The sequence below is a fragment of the Aethalodelphis obliquidens genome, unplaced genomic scaffold (assembly GCF_003676395.1).
Source record: "Aethalodelphis obliquidens isolate GAN/ISIS:26980383/991018 unplaced genomic scaffold, ASM367639v1 scaffold2, whole genome shotgun sequence".
Lineage (NCBI taxonomy): Eukaryota > Metazoa > Chordata > Mammalia > Artiodactyla > Delphinidae > Aethalodelphis > Aethalodelphis obliquidens.
The window spans coordinates 44,931,953-44,951,872 of NW_020837946.1; the positions used below are offsets into that span (position 1 = coordinate 44,931,953).

General features: G+C 34.3%; 1 protein-coding gene and 1 pseudogene across 1 annotated transcript in view; one reads left to right on the top strand and one right to left on the bottom strand.

The window, feature by feature from the left end:
- COL3A1 (collagen type III alpha 1 chain) overlaps positions 1-13,587 on the bottom strand; it is a 38,779-nt gene extending 25,192 nt beyond the window's left edge. The window contains exons 1-5 of the mRNA XM_027126173.1: positions 13,398-13,587; positions 3,390-3,592; positions 3,094-3,144; positions 2,544-2,657; positions 1,176-1,253 (exon numbers count right to left, since the gene is read on the bottom strand). Coding sequence (XP_026981974.1) covers positions 1,176-1,253; positions 2,544-2,657; positions 3,094-3,144; positions 3,390-3,592; positions 13,398-13,476 — 525 coding nt within the window. The 5' untranslated portion in view covers positions 13,477-13,587. The remainder of the gene's footprint in view (positions 1-1,175; positions 1,254-2,543; positions 2,658-3,093; positions 3,145-3,389; positions 3,593-13,397) is intronic.
- A 5,725-nt stretch (positions 13,588-19,312) lies between these two features.
- LOC113605003 (60S ribosomal protein L35a pseudogene) lies at positions 19,313-19,650 on the top strand (annotated as a pseudogene).
- The last annotated feature ends 270 nt before the right edge of the window (positions 19,651-19,920 follow it).

Here is a 19,920-nt window from a genome sequence, read left to right on the forward strand (position 1 = left end):
CTATTTATAAATACTGATAATAAATTTATAAAACTAGAGTTTCTTCTTAAATTTTATCTTGTAACTTTTTTTCTGGAATCTTAATAAGTAGTGGATTTTTTAGTTTTTTTGGTTTTTCTTTTTAGTAAAAACAGTATATCTGATTGAAAAATAGGATTCATAATGTGAACGTAACTGAGTAACAACAGATGTTTACATTTACATAGTTAATACAATTGTCCTTCTGGTTTTAAAATATACACAAAAAATTCACAGGCTCTAAAACTTTAAAGATGAATAAAATTCTCTTCTTACAATTTACTTTTTACAAATTAAGGGTCTTTCTTTAACTGATCATTTAGATCTAATAGCTGAAATTTTGTCCTCTCTAGTTTTAGAAGTCACAACTATGGGGTCCAATGATCTGGGCAGCAATCTTCCATAATCCCTGGGAATCCAGCTTCATGTCTCATTTACACATACATACCTGTTTCTGGCAGTAAAATGATAACCTTCCATAGTACTGCTCCTCCTAACGGCTATTCTTCAATAAGGGTCATTTACATGGGACACCATGCGTCAAGCACACGTGCCTAGGTTTCAATGCTTTTTTGCTCTTTTCTTCTATCAAAACTTCAAGTCATTTACCTTGAAGGGAACCTTTTGCATACAATGTGAATTGATATCATTTACAATAGATGAACTTCAATACTCGATAAATTCTGGAAATATATGTATTTCAGGATTTGAGGTGAGATGAATTGTGATATTGGATTGCCATCAAGTGGATTGTCATCTAGAAAGTAGCATTTGGATAGTGAGCAGACATTGAAAGAAGGTTTTCTCAGGTGAGGAAAAGGAAAAGTGGAAGTGAAAAATAACAAAATTTGGTTAAAATTAGGAAATATATGAGTGTGAGACCTAAGTATGAAGGCAGGTGTGCCCCTGGAATAGGTGGTTTTGTAAAGAAGGAAGGAGCGGCAAAACAAGCATGAAATAAGAGGCAGTGAAGAAAAAAATGAGTTAGGAAAGAAGGATCATGATAAACCTACCATTTTCTTTCCCGCCTTAACAAAGAATAAGCTATTTTGTACAATTCTGTCATAACACTGTATTACTAGAAGAACAACCATTCAAGATTTAACAGAGTGGAAGGCTAAATTATTCTCTAAATACTGACAAACACTTGTACATACAGGTGGCCCGGGATAGCCTGTGATTCCTCCTGTTACTCCAGACTTGACATCATATGCCTCATACTGGGGAGAATAGTTCTGTAGCAAAGAGACGAGGTAGATAAGATCATGTTGATATATAGATCATAATTCTTTTCAGAAACATTTAGAAGAAATGCATGCAACATCTGTTCACTGATAGAAAGTTTTCTGCATGCCAGAGAGTGTGGTATATATTATTTAATTATCTTGCTAATTCTATCTCTGTAACTTTAGATATTAGCTGTCTTACAGAAATACTTGCCTAGGCAATGCACAAATCTTTCAACTGACTGTATGCAATTTGTTTCTAAATAATTTTTTTCTACATGCTCTTACTAAAAATATTTCTAAGTGATATCTACAGCCTTAGAAACATAAGATCGTAGACGAAGGCTGAAAGAGCCTTGAGATCGTATAATCTGACTTTCTTACTTTGAGCAGAAAAAAATGAAGATGTCAAATTACTGTCTCAAAAGTTAATGATACAAGTAAAATTGATATCTCCAGTTTTTAGTTAAGGTACCTAACAGATTCGCCAAAAAGTAAACATCCCCATAGAAAACGAGCACGAGATTTAATAGAAAGGTTCATGTGTTTATTGGATTGTTTTGGAGATTATTTTATTTTGAATTCTAGGCCTAGCAATGGATTCTGTTTGGTACCAAGATAAGAATAAGTTAGACTATATCCTTTGCTTCCTAACAAATTGATTTTTGAAAATCTTTTTTTTCAACCCACAGTGATTTGTATATATGTTTTCTGATTTCTCCTCATTTCATGCAGTAGAAATGTTGTCTTATTTATTTGTTTAGTTATCTGCTTTACATGCAGAGTTAGGGAGTTGCCATGCTTTTCAAGAGGAGCAGGATATGCTCTGAAGGCTTGGCAAGAGTAGTTGCATAGGCTTGAATAATCCTCTGGACTTGAAGTCATTAAGGAGTGCTCATAGCTCTTCAACTGCTTTTGTCCAGACTTTCAGAGGCTTTACCATCAGGATTATAAGGGGAATAGTTACAGCAATTCCTAAGTTCTCTAGGTTAATTCTTTGGGGAGTTGATGGTTCATTTTTCAAGCCTAATGCATATATTATATGCCTGCTTAGAAGCTGGGAAATTTTGCAAAGATATAGTAGCAATAGCATTAGAATTATGAGGAAAAGTGAATATTTATAAAGCACTTAGAAGAGTGCCTAGCATATATAAGCACTAGATGGGAATTTGTTAAATACATAAAATCAGAGAATAGATATAAGAAATCCACAGAAGTGAGATGTCATATAGACTAAAGAAAAGAAAATGAACCAGGTAGTTTTAAATAGGACACTCTTTTAGTCCTGGAATTTATTACCTGACTACCAGTTGGGCACGATTCACAGATTCCAGGAGGGCCGGGAGAACCAGGGGAACCTGGCAGTCCTGGAATACCAGGATCACCATTTCTCCCAGGAATACCAGGAGGACCCTAAAAAAAAATCAGAGATAAAAATAAACAAAACACTGAAAAGTCCTAGTGATTTAGAATCATTATTAAATTGTAGCTTCTATGCTTTATAAGAAATCAACATAAGGGATACGTTTTCTCAGGAATCTATACATTTGTACCCAAATCATGTGTATAATTTCAGTGTAATTTATTCCTTTGTATATTGACCTATATGTTATTTTTCAAACCAATAATAAGGATGAAGACATTATACAAAGTTGGGGAAATCTGAGTCTTTACATGCACAATTATGGATTCTCAGTTTGAGTTATCATGTGTCATTATTTAAATATGTGGTACTAAAGGAAATGTATACATGATGAAAGTTCAAATATGGAAAGGTTATTAGAAGGGAAAAAAAGAAAGCAAACTCATCAAGGAACTAATTTCCTTTCACTGTAGAATGTTTACTTACTGGATCTCCTTTGGGGCCTTGAGGTCCTTGACCAGTAGGAGGGCGAGTGGGCTAATAAATGGAAAAGATATAGATTAAACAAGACATAGATAGGAACAATTTTCCCATGAAGTGTGTCCCAATTTCTTATCCTAAATTGCATCCAATCCCTGGTTTTTAACAGGTTTTTACTGGTAATACCCATGTGATTATTTGCTGGACATTACTTTCACTTCCTTTCAGGCTCCTATGACATAGGAACTATTCATGTGTTTAAATATGAATCTTGAGTATGTACAGATTTTCTTTAAACTCACAGCTGTTGGAGGCTGTGGGCAAACTGCACAACATTCTCCAAATGGGATCTCGGGGTTGGGACAGTCTAATTCTTGGTCATCACATATTATGTCGTCACAGAGAACAGATCCTGAGTCACAGACGCATATTTGGCATGGTTCTGGTTTCCAGACATCTCTATCCGCATAGGACTGACCAAGATGGGAGCATCCTCCTTCAACAACTGAAAAATAAGAGAGATGATGTAATATTTTGCACATTCAAAAAAATCCAAAAATTAAATTATGAAGAATATCATGGTCTTCCTCCATAATTTGCTAAGTAGTAAGAGACTGCGTTAAATACCAAATCTGTTTATTAACAACAAATTGGCATACCAAGGTAAATTTTCCTTAGGGCCGGTAGGTATTTTACTTTTGCTTGTAGTGAGAACTTAATACCAGTGGAAATCTGACAATCGCTTAAACATTTACTTATTAATTGTGCAATTGAAAACAAGTTTTGCTATCTAATTTCTATTCTTTGCTTCAACTATAGATGGGAGCATTAAACTATAAAGATGATTTTGTCACTAACTCTGAAGACTTTCTGGATTTTATTAACCTAGTTGAGAAATTCAGGGGAAAACTGAATTACTCTTGGCAACATAAAACTCTTCCAGATTCCTGGGAAAATCTTAACAAGTCTTATTGTATGTATTGAATATCACTGCTAGCTCTGTTGGGCATTAGTAGGTCAACATAATATGATATAATATAATATATTGTATACCTCATATGGATGTAAAGAGGTCTCCAAATCACTAAAAAAAAAAAAGTTTTTAAAACAAAAATTGGCAAGGAATAATAAGGAAAAATATGAATCATGATCATGTGTATGTGTGGCTTAAAATGGTCAAAAATTTGCTTCAACGAAAATTTTAGACTTGTTTCCTAATTTTATGTACGATACTGAAATTTCAGCAGCTATTAACAATGAATCAGCTTAGGGGTTGCCAAAATAAAACCAGGTCTCAATTCTTAAAGCATTAGCTGTGGACTGTGCTTGAATACAACTTTAGCTCTTGAGGATTACTTTGATAGCTTGCCAGTAACTGAGAAAATAAATTACAAGTTTCTAAACATCTGCAAAAATTTTTGCCAACAACAAATCACGTACTTGTTCAGTATTTATATTTTTGTGAAACAGTGAAATTTTATTTTCTCAGAGCCTGAACTTTTGTCTGTTGAAAGAGGCTTGCTTGGGAGAAGGCAAGTCATTTAAGAACAATTTTTGGTGCCTTGTGGCCAAGAGGCCTTTGAGAGAGTCCTGAGATTTTTCCACCTGGATACTACATACAGCCATGAAGATCACCTCTTCAAGTTCCTGTTTTTATATCCTCTCCATACCTGAAGTAATGCTAAATATTTTGAGTATAGAGGTTTGGCTGATTCAGTAAAAAAATTTCACAGAAAAAGGAGAATTTTAGAATCTAGGGACTCTACAGCATACCTCCTCTCCTCATTTCCATCTATGTGTGCAGATACAACTTTAATCATCTTGTGCCACACCCCTGATGGATTCAAGAAGTTTAAAAGTCTTTTCTTGTTACAATTACCCAATGTGTTTACAGCTAATAAAAGAAAGTATGATTGTTTCACTGCAATTTTAAATAGGCAAGAAAGAATCTGCTTATTTTAAAAAGTTATTATAGTTCCTCCTCCATGTTTGAAACAGATGAGAACATTGGAAAGAAATATTGTCTAAGCTTTTAAAGGAGCATTCCTTTATACTTTGTGAGCATAAAAGCTGAATGCCAAAATGCTTACCTCATGTGAATGAAGTAGGTCTATTTAAATGGTGTTTTGAAAGATATGCTTAAGAGAAGTGCAATCTTTTTCATATTATTATGAACAGTAGTAATTTAAAGGATCTAGGCATTAAGTTTGTTCTCTAAGCAGAAATGACATATTTAGGAACTAAGTTCACTGGTTTTCAGAAAAGGCATGAAAATTTTGATGAGATGGAAGGTTGTTTAATAAAATTGTATGACATACACTCTTCAAACTTTACACTGGCTCCCTTTTCTTAAGGTGAATTATTTTTAAAAAAATTCTCTAAATTAACATTATATGAAGTGTCCCAACAGATTAGTTTTAGCTCAAGATTTTTTCTCATTAATAATGTGGATATCAGGCTTCTCAGCTTCCTTGAAGATATCACTAGTATAAAGAATATTGACCATAGGCCAATATATGTTTGAAATTTGCTGAGAGTAGATTTTAAGTGTTTTCACCACACACACACACACACACACACACACACACACGTAACTATGTGGATGTATTAATTAATTTGATTGTGGTAATCATTTCACAATGTGTATATATATCAACTCATCATGTTGTACACCTTAAATATATACAATTTCATTTGTCATTTATATTTCAATAAAGCTGAGAAACAAAAGAAAAAGATACGACCAGTTTATACGAATACTTTTTTTAGCTCTTTGTCTTTGGGTCAAGAATATCTTTCTATATTTAACATAGGACCTGTTTTATAAAAATTAGCTGTTGGATACTGATGGCATATTAAAGACAAATGAAGATAACAGTTAAAACTAGGGTCAAGCATGTTGTATTTTAAATATCTTGTCTTCGTATGTTCTTATTCTGCTTTAAAATTAACATAAAACATTTTCCCTTGTGTATTCATCCTCCTATATTTGTGTCTCATTGAAGGTACTATCACAACCTAGAGATACGGTATCTTACATTCGCTCTGCAAACTTTTAAACAAATGAGCATAATATTGACATTAAAGTTGTAAATGCCTTTTTTAGAATTGGGGTTAAACTCAGTGTTACATAAATGAAAATTATCTAGCCTTTTCTTTCCAAATTTTATTAGAAGCCATGTGTGTTATGCTTTTTAAAACATAGAGGTCTCAATATAAAGGTTGAGTTAATTTGGTGTACTTCTCTTTTTTTTTAAGGTGATGTTGTTCTAAATAAAAGAAGAAAGGTGGAATGCTTGAAAAGTAAGAATTAATGCACTTTTGTTTATTGCCGTAACTTATCTCACATTCATTTGAAAGAAATCTGGCTCTCCTGAAAAGTCAGTTCCTGTAGAAACTTGTAGCTGAAAGTCAGACTTTTCTCTGCAGTTCTACCTCAGTCACCCTTGTTGAAAGAATGGAGAATTTTATGTAGTTGCCTCTAACTTTGTGTTTTGTGCATGACAAAATATGGTTGGCAATATGTTCTCTCAGAAGCTAAACCTATTACACAGATGTCTCACGGTCCTCAGTTTTAGGACTATAGCCTAGTTATATATGAGAAAATCATGGCAGAGTCAAGGAAAAAAATGTTTTGTTTTCAAGAGGAATAAAATGCTCTAGTTAGCCACTTGCAGCATTTAGAAATAAAATAGAAAATGGAATTCAGAAACAGTAGTCATCTCATATTATTCCCTTATTTTCTTAGATATCTAAATTCAGAGCAGCTTTGATGAAAAAAATAAGATAACGTACTTTTGTAAATATGTTAAAGAAAAAGTAAATAATCTCATTTTTACTGCTGGACAAGTAATAGATCTCCCAATTACTTCCTTTATTGTTATTGCTTAAACTAAGTCTCCCTGTTCCAATGTGTAATTAATTTTAAACCCCACCTCTCATGTCACTTAGTGTTTCTGTTCCTTAGTACAAAGAACTGTCCTGAAATAAATTTCTCTGTGGTCACTCAAACAATGCATTAGACTAAATCATCATCTAAGTTATAAAACAAAATGAAGTTAGTGTATGACATAATCCACTCTTTGACTCTTTTATTTCCTAGCTCTCTGCTTTGGAACTTTAGAGAAAAATAAAACCAAGTAACATAAGTTAATATTTTCAGATGTTCTTAAAAACTTTCCTTTTTGTTGTTTTGGTTTCCATTCTTCAAATGTTAATTTATGCTGATTTGATGGAATTTTACTGTAGTGACTAAAAAATAATGCAAGTTATGTTTGTCTTAATTACATTTTTGGAGTAAAAATAATATGCCTTAAAGCATCCAATCAAATTGTTAATTTAGCTTGAGTGATAAGTTTAATTTTTTTTCTCTTCTCTTCTTATTGAATCCTCTTCAGAGAGTAGGTTTTCTTTAATCTGAAAATCTAAAAATAACAGATGTGATATGCAAATTATCGTAACATTATTTTCCTGTTTACTGTAGAAAGTTGAACATTTTGTAAGTGTGAGCAAAAGGAGTTCATATAGCTTCCAACTGAAATATGTTTGGCTTTTAAATGATACTTATGTTTGAAGAACACACATTTTAATAAATATGTTTTGGCCGCTTATTATTAATCAGAGTATGTTAAAGTATGTTAGATGAATTAACAAAAAGGATTGAAGGAAATATCTGTAGACCTAAGTAGATAGATAATTTCAATTTTAAAATGTTTTGCATGGACAAGGTAGATTCTTCTTATTCTTGTCCCCTACAAAAAAACCCACAAAAACCCAAAACCAAGAAATTTTATGAATCATCATTTCTAGATGTTTCCTTGTTTTATTCTTTATAGTTATATGATTTTTATGTCTCCAATTAGAAATTTCCTTTAAGGTGGTTAATATTTTGCCCTGTGAAAAATAAAAAATATTAGAGAATTAGAATTAAAAGTATCATATACCTAACAATCAGCAATTACATTATAATATAATCTGATTAGTGATCAATTATAGGATTACTGAGGAAAATATATTCTACTTGTATAATTACAGTTGGCAAACATCTTTAAGTTTTATGTCTAATAACCAAAATGTTATTCTTACCTTCCTTATCACTAAATCATTAAGTACTTTAATTTCTTCCTTACAGTAATTTTATTTTCCAGTGTTAGTAAAACTAATACTAGGCAGAGTTTGTATCTGTATCTCTTATGTTGCAAGCCCTGTTCTGAGCGCTTCATATATCTATTTTACTTAATCTTTCCACAGGCCCTTTGAGGTGGGTGTTGTCATAATCCTCATTTTACAGGTGGGAAATCTGAGATACAGAGACATGAAGTGATTTTCCCAAGGTTTTATATGGTAAGAGGTAAAGCTAATATTTGAACCTAGGAAAGCTGTCTCTAAATTCCATACTCTTAACTACTACATTCGATTCCCTTTCTGCAGTTTCAAGGGCAGGGTGGGATTAAAGAAGTTAACTTCAAAGCTCTGTCCCATTATGGTTTCTAAATACTGCATGCTTAAAATCAGAATCTAAAAAGATGGGTTTATTTCTTGTTTTTTTTAAGGAATAACATTTTTCTGCAGAATATCTTTTCAATCTGGCCTCAAAACAAGAAGATACTATCTGGAGTTGAATTCTGTTGTTTATTTTCTCCTGACCTTATGAAAAAGACTTTAATCTCCAAGACCACCCTAATGACATCCAGACCACCAACAGGATTAACTGGGACTGGGAACTCAGCATACATTTTACTAGATACAGAGAAGCAGGATCCTATCAGCGGCAACAACAATAAACAGATAAGGCTTATGTATCCAGTGCAAAACAACATATTTAGGATGTCTAAGATTGATTTTCAGAAAATATAGTTACTAAATGATTCATATTAATGAACTTCTAACTACATTAAAAGCTTCCCTTCTGAACCTGGACATTTATGAACATACCAGGCAGCTCCAGAGTGTTTCTCTGATTTTAATTAACTTGAGAAACACAGTCCCTGTTTGCTATCCTCCACACCAAATACTACAGAAAACAAAGTTTTGGAAAAATAAATGCCATTTTACTGAAGCAGTAATTTCTTAATGTGACTTTTCAAAGCAAATTTAATTTTTAATAGGTTCTGAATCCTTTATGTTCAATGTTTACATCTTTGGAGCACTTTAATTTTTGCCCTCTTCTTTGAACTTTTCATTTTGTTCACTAAGATTACATTTTAAACAGCAGTTCTTGACCTCAGTCATGGAAAATACAACGGTTTTATTAGTTAATCTGAAAGGAATCCATTTCTGCTGTGTTTTCATTAGGCACAGACAGAAATTCTAGTGTTTAATGTAACTCCCCAAACTGCAGTTAACAAATGGTTTGTGTAAGAATTGCTATCTTATTTTTTCCGTTGTCATCTTGACATGAAACAGGCCAAGTTTCCCTTTTGAAAACTCTAGATGTTTTTACATCATACCACCCCTCTCTTTTCTATTTTATTTTATTTTTTCTTTTGAATGTAGAAAACAACAGCACTACACTTTTTTCCAAGAAAAACTGTTTTACGAGAAACAGCTCACTGAGACGTTTCCAGAAAGTTATTGTAGACCTGGAAACTTTACAAATGTTCTTCATGTCCAGCAAAGGCAATAACATCTTTCATCTTTAAAACTTTAACTCTTAAGCAATCCACTTTAATCACTTCAAGGTGGTGAGATCATCTGATGTTACAGAATGAAAGAACTGAGCTACATAATCTTTGGAACACTGCACAAGTCATCCACAATGGAAACCATGGGGTTTCAGTAGATGGCACTCTTCTCCCTGAGTGACTACTCAAGTTCTGGCATGCAACTCTGTAGGTGTGGAACAGAGGCTTTTGTGAGGGCTTTTAGTCTCAACTCTACTCCTAGAAAACTCATATCCAGTGGTTCTTGATTTTTTATAATGAGCCTGTAGATAAGACATCAACCCAAGAATCTGAATTAGTTAGAAGCACATAACCACAGTCTTCCTTTTCCAGAATTGTTCCAGTGGCTTTGTTCTTTTCTCTTACAATACAGAGATGTTTAATTTCAGAATTTAATCAGAATATCTATTTTCTTAGAGGCCTTTAGATCATCTGATGTTGAATACTCTAGAGGTGGGGAGGAAATGCAAGGTATCATTAATGAAAAACACAAAATTTTGTACCAATACTTTATTTTCTTGGAATTTATATTTTTACAGAGCTGAAGATAATTTCTGCTTAAATTTTAGATAAGCCTCCTATTTAAAAAGTAGATTTAGCAATTCAAAGTGTGCTTGATCAGTAACAAATCCCCTCTTAAAGCATAATGGAAGTTAGTGTAAAAGAAAATAGACTCTCATAACCTGTGATAAGGAACTGATTTCTCTGAGTCCATTTACAGTGGACTTTAATTCTAAAACAATTAAATGCCCACAGTTCATTATCACAGTGTAATTAGCCGAGTAACTAAATATAAGCTCAAACATTAGAACACTTTTAATTAAAATAAAGTTTATCTCCCTGCCCTAATGAAGCAATATTACTTAGTAATAACTTTTTATCCTTTTATCTATTTAATAAGCAGTAACTAAAATATGTCAAATAGTCTAAAAAATCAGAAACTTGACAAATATTCACAAAAATAGTTATATATTATATGTGGAATAGTTATATATGGAATTTTGAAAATGGTCATAACATTCAAGGCCATTTCCTAAAAGTCTTTGAATATTGCTACCATGTGTTTGTGTTTGAGTATGTGTGTTTGACAATATTTTATCAGTAATATACCTATTTTCTTAGGAAAGTAGTGTTTAATATTTAAAATTCACACACGTGATATTTTAAAATCTCATTATAAAGTACGGAATCCAGCTGTGTAACATTTATGTTGGCATTGGTTATGCAAATGGTAACTGTCTGTCAGGTGGCAAGTCTTTGTGCTTAAAATCTGGCATGTTTATAAATTACAGGAAATATAAAATAGAACATATTTCTCCATTGGTAGAAGAAAATACATGAATTAGATAGAACTTTCACAGATTTGTAAAAAGACCAAAATTCTTTGTGAGGACATGTTTTATGCTCTAGAATATTCGTGTGAGTAGACTAGAAGTTAGTGCTTATTGGAGCTGTTCTGCTTCTGGGATTCTCAGGGCATTTATAAGAAACCCATATCCCAGAACTATATATGACTATTCTCAATGTGCTGTATATTCAACCACCTCCTGTAACCTCCCCAAAACTAATCTACCAGCAATTTTTGGCCTTGTTTTGTAAAACCTCCAGGGAACATAAGATGTTACTATCTCAAAAAAAACTTAAACATCTTTTTTCATGAGAAACAAAAGCAGCAAACTGAACAAAATCCTTTACAACTTCTTTTGAGCATAAAAGCATACAAATGGATCAGCAAAATTTCATAGTTTTTTATTATGTTCTGCAGCTAAAGGGAAAAGGGAAAATAAAAAGAACTTATGTGATATAAAGATCCTGTAGGTATCAAACACTTTTTTGCCCTCTGAAGTGGGATTGAGAAGAAAAATAGTCATAATGATTATAAAAGATTGTAACCACGAGGCAACCACAAATATTTTGTCACTCTTTTGAACTAAACATTAAATGTTTGCAGTCTTTCCAACAAATAAGAACTTTGTGATTTTTTTCCCAGAAATTAGCAGAATTTAAGGAGTTTTAAAAAGGTAAAAGTCTTGATTGAGGTGGAGGTGTGGTAGAAGTCATTTGGTATTTTAGCCAAGGAAGGACTAGGGGTTGTGGCATCTTCTGGGAGAATAGAATGGGGAGGAGAAGAGGAGAGGAACAGAGGAAAGAGGATTGAGAATTCAAGGGAAAGAAAGGGGGAGGAGACAAGAGGAGGGAAGAAAGAAAAGAGATGAAGCCACACGGTGGGCACTAGGGGATGAGGGCGGGGGTGATAGAGGAAGTGGGGAAGGAGGAGGAGAGATGGTCTTGCCTAGGAAGGGGGTGGGGTGATGAGTGAAGGAATGACAAGGGGGAAGAGGTCTAAAGGAGTCAAAAGGGGTGGAGAGATAAGAAGGTGGAGAAAGGAAGGGAGGAGAGGAAAAAGGAGGAGAGGAAATTAAGGGAACAAGGAATATGGATGTTTCTTTTCGTTTGTGGCCATGGTCTGAATATAACTGAAGAAATATCATTGGGTGTTTCCCCCCTACTTCCATATACAACCTATAGGACACTAAAGATATCTGACATTAAAAATAAAAAACTGTTTTCAGACACTATGTTTGCAAAAACTATAGGTTTAAATGTAAGCATTTTTGTATTATGTGCACATAGAAATGAATGTGTAATGATTTCTTCTAGTATCTTCAAACTTAGCATTTAAAGACTTATTTCTATGAAAGGTTTAATTCCAATATGTCTGGTATTTTAATGACTCTGAGAAACATATGAATTAAAATAAATATTTTCACACAGTAAGATAATGAACCAAACATGGTTTTGAGGAAATTAGAACATGAGAACCATCATTTGCACTTATTAGAAAATAGAACAAATCAACTTTTTGAAGTCAAAGAGTACTAATATCTTTACCTTCTTTGCAGAAAAGTCAAACATTCCTGTTGAAAATATTTTCATAAATATTCTCTTTGTCAATGTAAATGCAGTTAAACTGTAGAACATGCAGAAAACACTAGGCCCTTAACAATAAATTATTAGAAGATACGTATTAATCAACCATGTAAGTGCTTGAAACTGAATACAAACAGGAACAATGAAACTTTTTTACAGTTTGAACCTTTAAAGAACGTTGCAGATATTACCTTGTTGCCATTTTACAGAAATATATTTCAGTGGTTCTAATAATGTGTAGTGTTTTCCTTTAGACTATCCTTAATGCATGCTATTTTTCAGATGCATTATCTTACTGGGTAAACAATGCTTAATGCCCTATGCTGACAAAGAATCCAGCATACAAAGGAGAGCATAAAGGTATAACAAGAGACCAATAACTTCCAGACTGCTTAGGGAAGCGTTCCACGATGTTAACAATCCAGGAGGGGAACTTTGTAAAGCCATTTAAAAAAGTTTCCAGTACCGTTAACGTGAAAACAAGTTAGTACAAGAACATCTTTATCTTCAACAACCAGAGAACTTTTAAATACAAAACGGACAGTATCCTCTTTAAGCAAATGTAAAAAGCACCACCCTGGTCGGTTCTATGTTTCACAGCTGGGAGCTGACAGAGGAAATTGGCTTTTAGGAGACTGGTTTCCCCTTTATATTGATTTGTAAAGAGAAGTAAAGGCAAAAACCCCGTAAAGTTTCTTGAAATCGGTACCTACTCACCTTCCTGTTGTGCCAGAATAACAGTGGGATGAAGCAGGGCGAAAAGTAACCAGATCCCCTTTTGCACAAAGCTCATCATGTCTAAATATCGGACATGAGACTCTTTGTGCAAAAAGGAGAAAAGCAAAGCAGCTCAGAGTAGCACCATCAGTTGTTCCCTGCCCTTCAGCACCGGGCCCGTCATAAAACTCAGCCACTGAGATTCCTGTGCTTTGGCCTTAAATAGGAAAAAGTTTGGCTTCCCTCGCTCTCCAGCCCCTTTCTGAAATATGAGAGCAGCACCCATCCCCTGAGCAGTAAAAGAAATGATTAATATGTCTTTTTCCCTTATGGAAGACACAACACACAACTTAGGAGAAATTGCACATCTGGAGCTTGTGTCTATATGTGTATGTATAAGTTTGTTTCATATTTTAGTCATACGTGTCTTTGCACAACTTAAGAATGTATATCAAAAAGCTCTGCCTTGAGTTTTAATAAAAGACTTAGATGTGGGTATTTTTTTATCTCCCCTTATTAACAACTGCATCATTTTGAGAAATTTCTTGATGCCCTTTTCTTGGGCATGACTAATTTGCCAACCTGATCTTCCTAGAAGACTTTTATATTGGGATTTTGCCAGAATCCACCCTAACTCAATTTAAATAGGGAACTGTAAAAGATTAACTGGAAGAAAAGCCTCTGTTTGTCCACCCACTCTGGGTCCTGGAAATTCAGTTTCAGGCAAATGTCAAAAGACTAAGTATCTAAGATATGTTTGAATGGCACCTTAAAAGTTAGCTACTAATCTATAGCTGTTTCTATTTGTCACAAATTTCTTTAGCCAGCCAAAGAGTAATTCCTTGTGAGAGTGCAAATTTTGTACTGCTTGTAAAAGCTGAAACGGATTTTTCTAGAGAAAAATTTAGCCCTTCATGTCTTGACTTTGTAAGAAACAGAAAGAGAAAGAGCTTATCACATGAAATATCAAAAGAGTACCAAAAGTTCTCGTTTTATCTAGATTGGTATAAATATTAGTATAAATATTTCTCAATTTAGACTTTTGTATGTATAATTTCCAGGCCACGTTAACATAGATTTTCAATGTATTTCTGGATATGGGGAGTAATTTCTGGGTCATATTTTAAAGAGGGGCAATTACTATTTATAGGTCTTTGATAAATTTTTGCAAGAAAAATGTGCTTGTCCACAGTACCAAGTTATTTCTATTAATCACTATATTTCTTTATACCCTAATCATCAGTCCATAGTTCCTTCATTCATCTCTCTATTCTACATGAGCTATTCAATTCTAATCAAGGTCACATGCATTTATTTTATTTTTTCCATGTCAACTTAGCCATGCCCATCTCCATGCATGTATGCGCACGTAAAATTCTCCCCATCTCACACCAATTCATGGAAGTCACTTCTCTAATACCCAGTTCAAGACTTTCCTCCGTTAAAACTGTTTTCATCTTCTTCTTTTTCTTTCTCCCAATTCATGTTACACAATTTTTTCACTCAATTTACATGTTATTTGTATAATTGTAGGTGTACATCTATTCTATAAGAGAGGACAGTTGTACACTTGCCTCCCTACAGGCCCAGCTACTAAAAGCACAAAGATGTCCAAGTGTAGATGACATCATCTGGTGACAGGAAAAGAAAACTAGTTGGACCAATCTCTTGTACATCTTCTGATTTTAGACCAGAGATACACCACTTGAGGGAAAAAAAGTAACAATTGAACAGTCATGAAAATAAGCTTTGCTATTGGATCATAGTGGAGTTGTTGGGGGAAAAGACTGTTATATACATTTTTCTGTCTTTCAATCATCTTCACTTTATATTAAAAAAAATCCCCTTGTGTTCAAACCAATTCAGAAACATGATTCATTTTTCTCCTGGTGTCTCTGACACTTGCATAAAATAATTTATATATCTGTATTCATTATCTTATCTTATGTACATGATCAATAAAAGTTGAAATTTATTAAATTTCTTCATTAGAATTGGTTTCCAATGGGGAAAATTAGATACATTAGTTTTAAATAATGCTTTTTATGCTTTATTTCAGGCATTACATATACAATTTCTATTGTATTTTTGGTTTGTCCTAAAATTCTTAATTTGGTTATCTATTCAAATAAAAGTTTTATACTCATGAGAAAAATTCATGATTGATGTACTCATTTTTAAAAAGTTAGCTGATACTTTGCATAAAAAAATAATTGTTGTGTTTTAAGGTATCCATGAGAGATCCAGAGATAAATATCATACTCCAGATTTTCTGATTTGGCATTCTTCACTACCGCAAGCATATCTGGAGGTCCTGCACCAGGATCCTTTGTATTCTATGTCCCAGATCTTATTTTCCTCTTCATGTCAAAATGTTTTCTAATAAGGTGTCTAGATGGATGTGGATCTCAGCTGGTATCACAACTGGACAAAATACAGATAGTGTTGAATTCTATTATGCAGTCCAAGGGCTGATGTCCTTGTAGTAATCTAGACACACATTGATTTCTATACATTCCTGATTCCCTGATATTAACCAGTTCACAGAGACATGTCATTTTGCTGTCTGGATCACATTTAGAGTTTTAACACAAATCTAAACACCTGCACCAACTAAAGCACTGATTAATCTGGTTCTCCTTTAACGAAGAGGGTAACTGAAAAGATGAGGGAAAGCAAGGGTGTGGCAGATTATCAAACAAAAATTCAAGTCTTTTCCAGTTCAGTGGAAAATGGAGCTTGGGAGAGATGCATAAACACAGCTGTGATGAATTCAGTAAGCCAGTGAATGTCAGCAGTGCTTTCTACAATAGCGATAAGAAAATCAATTATCTCCGTCACGAAAAACACATGGAAGAGAAGTCTCTCCCTCTCTCTCTCTCTCTCTCTCTGTCTCTCTCTCTCTGTCTGTCTCTCTCTCTCATACTGCTTCATATATAACTTTCTTCTTTAAGCAAAGGAGGTGCATTTTTTAATGGACATTTTCTATATGCTTTCAAATCACTGTAAAACCATTTAAAATGTATCTGTGGTAGGATTCACTTAAAAATATACTGAATCCATAGCAGAATTGCAGCCTAAAATAGGATAATTTACAATTGTAAAATACAATGCAAGTTTTCTTTGCTATTCCTAGAGAGGTGGGTCAGTTCACTTTATGTGGTGAAAACAGGTTTGGAGAGATGTGTTCCCTTTAAAATAATGTAAACAAATACCAATATGTGTGTAGTAGAGCCAAAATGTGGTTGCAGATGTCATGTTGTGTTGAATGACTGGGGCACTTCTAACCACAGGTATATCTAAGATTGAGGCAATGAGATTGGTAGTGGGACATGACAGGCAAATTTCTGAATGATTACTATGATCAGTTCTTCAAGACCCTGTGATTTCCTCTTATTCCCTAAAGTAGAGTTAATTGTCCCCTTATTTTTGTTCCTATAGAACTATATTGATAACCACTTCTCTTTAACCTAGAAATTTTACTTTTGGACAGGACTCACATTTCCTTGATGTTTAGTAAAATGAAGTGTGCTACACGTACTCATTTTGGAAACACTAAGTATCTCTATTCTTATCTATTTTTTGTATCGTTTGCTGTTAAGCCTGAGGTTCTGCATTTCTCTCCTGGTATTTTTCAGCTGAAAACTACCCCAAGATTGAACAGAAAGTTCAATGAGGTTACATGACCTCAAAATTACTCATTGGAATTAAATAGCATGCTTTCCAACTTTTTTTCACCATGTTTTCCACTTGAGTTAGTCACTGATGTGGTAACAATATTTTTATGCAATTTAGGAATTGGGTGAATACATTTTTTTTTTCTAATGAGGGATTGTAAAAAGATGGAGAAAGAATACAGTTGTAGAGTTAATGACCAATTTAAAAAGAAATATTCTGATTTTGGATCATCATTTAATTTCCAGTGTTGCTGTAATTTTAGAAGTTTTGAGTAAATCCTCATTAATTTATACTGAATGATGGAGTTCAATCTTAGGGCATGCAAGAGAATTCACATCTGTGTTTGTGTGTCTATATGTGTGTCTGTGTATATACTTATATATATGCAAATATATTTTTAATATATTCACATATACTTCTAAAGATTGACTAAAATTTGAGCAAGTAAAATTTCCTGGAAACTGCTTTAAAAAAATAATTAATTAATTTTTTTATTTTTGGCTGCATTGGATCTTTGTTGCTGTGCGCAGGCTTTCTCTAGTTGCGGTGAGCAGGGGCTCCTGGTTGCAGTGGCTTCTCTTGCTGCAGAGCACGGGCCCTAGGCACACAGGCTTCAGTAGTTGTGGCTCACGGTCTCTAGAGCGCAGGCTCGGTAGTGGTGGCGCACAGGCTTAGTTGCTCCGTGGCATGTGGCACCAGGGACAGAACCAGGGACCGGACCAGGGATGGAACCCGTGTCCCCCTCACTGGCAGGTGGATTTTTAACCACTACGCCACCAGGGAAGTCCCCTGGAAACTGCTTTAATGTACATGTTTGAATTGTGAAAGTTTATGAAGTATTATGATTATGTCCTCCTGGAATGAAGTCTTTATATACTTATGTTTCAATGATATTTATTTGCCATCATAATTATTGTAATTATATTTGAAAATTCACAGAAAATTGGAATCTATCTCATTACCTAACATACTGACTCATTTCAGAACAGTGTGATTACTTTATAAATTTTGTCACAAAGGTGACACAGAGTCTGGGAGTAACATCTTGTAGGAGTTCAGAAGTTCCCTGTTGGGTCTTCAGTTAACTTAATCATTCTCAGGATTGAAGCTCCACTCTGCAAATCCCACCAGACTCTCTATCAAATATAATTTGTCATCTGAGTCATACTTAGGAATTTTCAGCAGTATCCAACACAGCTGCAATAGCTTTTCAAATGAAGCCAATTCTGTCTGAAGATAAAAAGAAAGCCCAAATTACGATCTTCTGATAGAAGCATGAGATAGGCCAAAGCCAAATTTATTGGATTTACATGCTTCAAATGGAGAGTGATTTTAATTTCTCTCAATATTTTTATATTCAGATATTCCATGGGGGGCCATATTTAGGGTCTCTTAATCCAAATAATTCTTTAGGACAAAGAAATTCAGAGCCACCTGCTTCTCTCTCACCAAATAAATGGAGGTAAATGTGACCTTTCCAGGTGTAACTTATTATGACTGTTACTCTGTACAACTAACCCCTCTTCAGGTCAGCATTACTGCTCATGTAACAAATACTCTGCTTGATTGTCTGAAGACTGCATTTTTGTCTATACATTAAATCATGTTTAAAGAAGCTTTATATTTAGGCATGTTATTGGTATATGGAATAATTCCAATATTAGATTCTTGGTGGAAGGAAGCTATGGTAAATAGGCTCCTTTTGTTCCAAAGGATGTGTTGCCCTCGGGAGTCTTAGCTTTCATGTGACAATGTCCATTTTTGTAACTTTGCTTTATATTTATGTTTATTTATGTATTTATTTTATTCCTGCCTATAGGATATTCTTATTTTTTATTCCCATCCCCTTTTAAAAATCATGCACATTGAGAGTCTGCCTGCCGATGCAGGGGACACGGGTTCGTGCTCTGGTCCGGGAAGATCCCACATGCCGCGGAGTGGCTAGACACGTGAGCCATGGCCGCTGAGCCTGCGCGTCCGGAGCCTGTGCTCTGCAACGGAAGAGAACACAACAGTGAGAGGCCCGCATACCGCAAAAAAAAAAAAAAAAAAAAAACCACTCTTGTAAAAATCATGCACAGCAGCAAACAGTCCTGTGTAGATCATAGGTAATAGGTCATAAATATAAAAAAAGAATGACTGGATTGGAATGAAGTAGTTGAAATATTAGGCATTCTCTTTCTGCCATCTTGGTACATGTGGACGCCCTCTGGGAATAGAATTTCTAAAATGCAGATATGTCTGGAAGGTTGTGGTCCAAGGCCATTTTTGCTGGCTTAAGTGGGATCTGCAGAACAAGAGGGAGTACCACCCAGCTTTTCTTAAAACTGAAGACGCTAATACCTGAAATAAAACTGAATTCTATTTTGGCAAGAAATGTTCTTTTGTATACAAAGCAAAGAACACAGTGACTCCTGGTGGCAAACCAGACAAAACCAAAAAAAATGTGGGGAAAAGTCAGTCCACTTGTGCTCATGGAAACAGTGGCATGGTTTGTGCCAAATTCTGAAGCAATCTTCCTGCGAAGGCCACTGGACACACAATCCACATGATGCTGTTCCCCTTGAGATTTTAGACTTACTGAAAAGTAAATAAATAAAAGTGTGTGGGAAAAGTTAAGTGTTTAATAATATAAGAATCTCTTAAAATTTACAGGACCCATACCAAGAATCTGCCTCTACCCTTCATCATTTCACAGATCTTAGGTACATTTCATGAAGTGATTAGGTCAAAACATCTGGCTAATGAGAATCAAATGGCTCTCTTTCTCCAATACCTAACATATTTATTTGTATCCATGCCTTTCCTTATGCTGCCTTCCTGTCTGAAACGAGCCTTCCTCAAC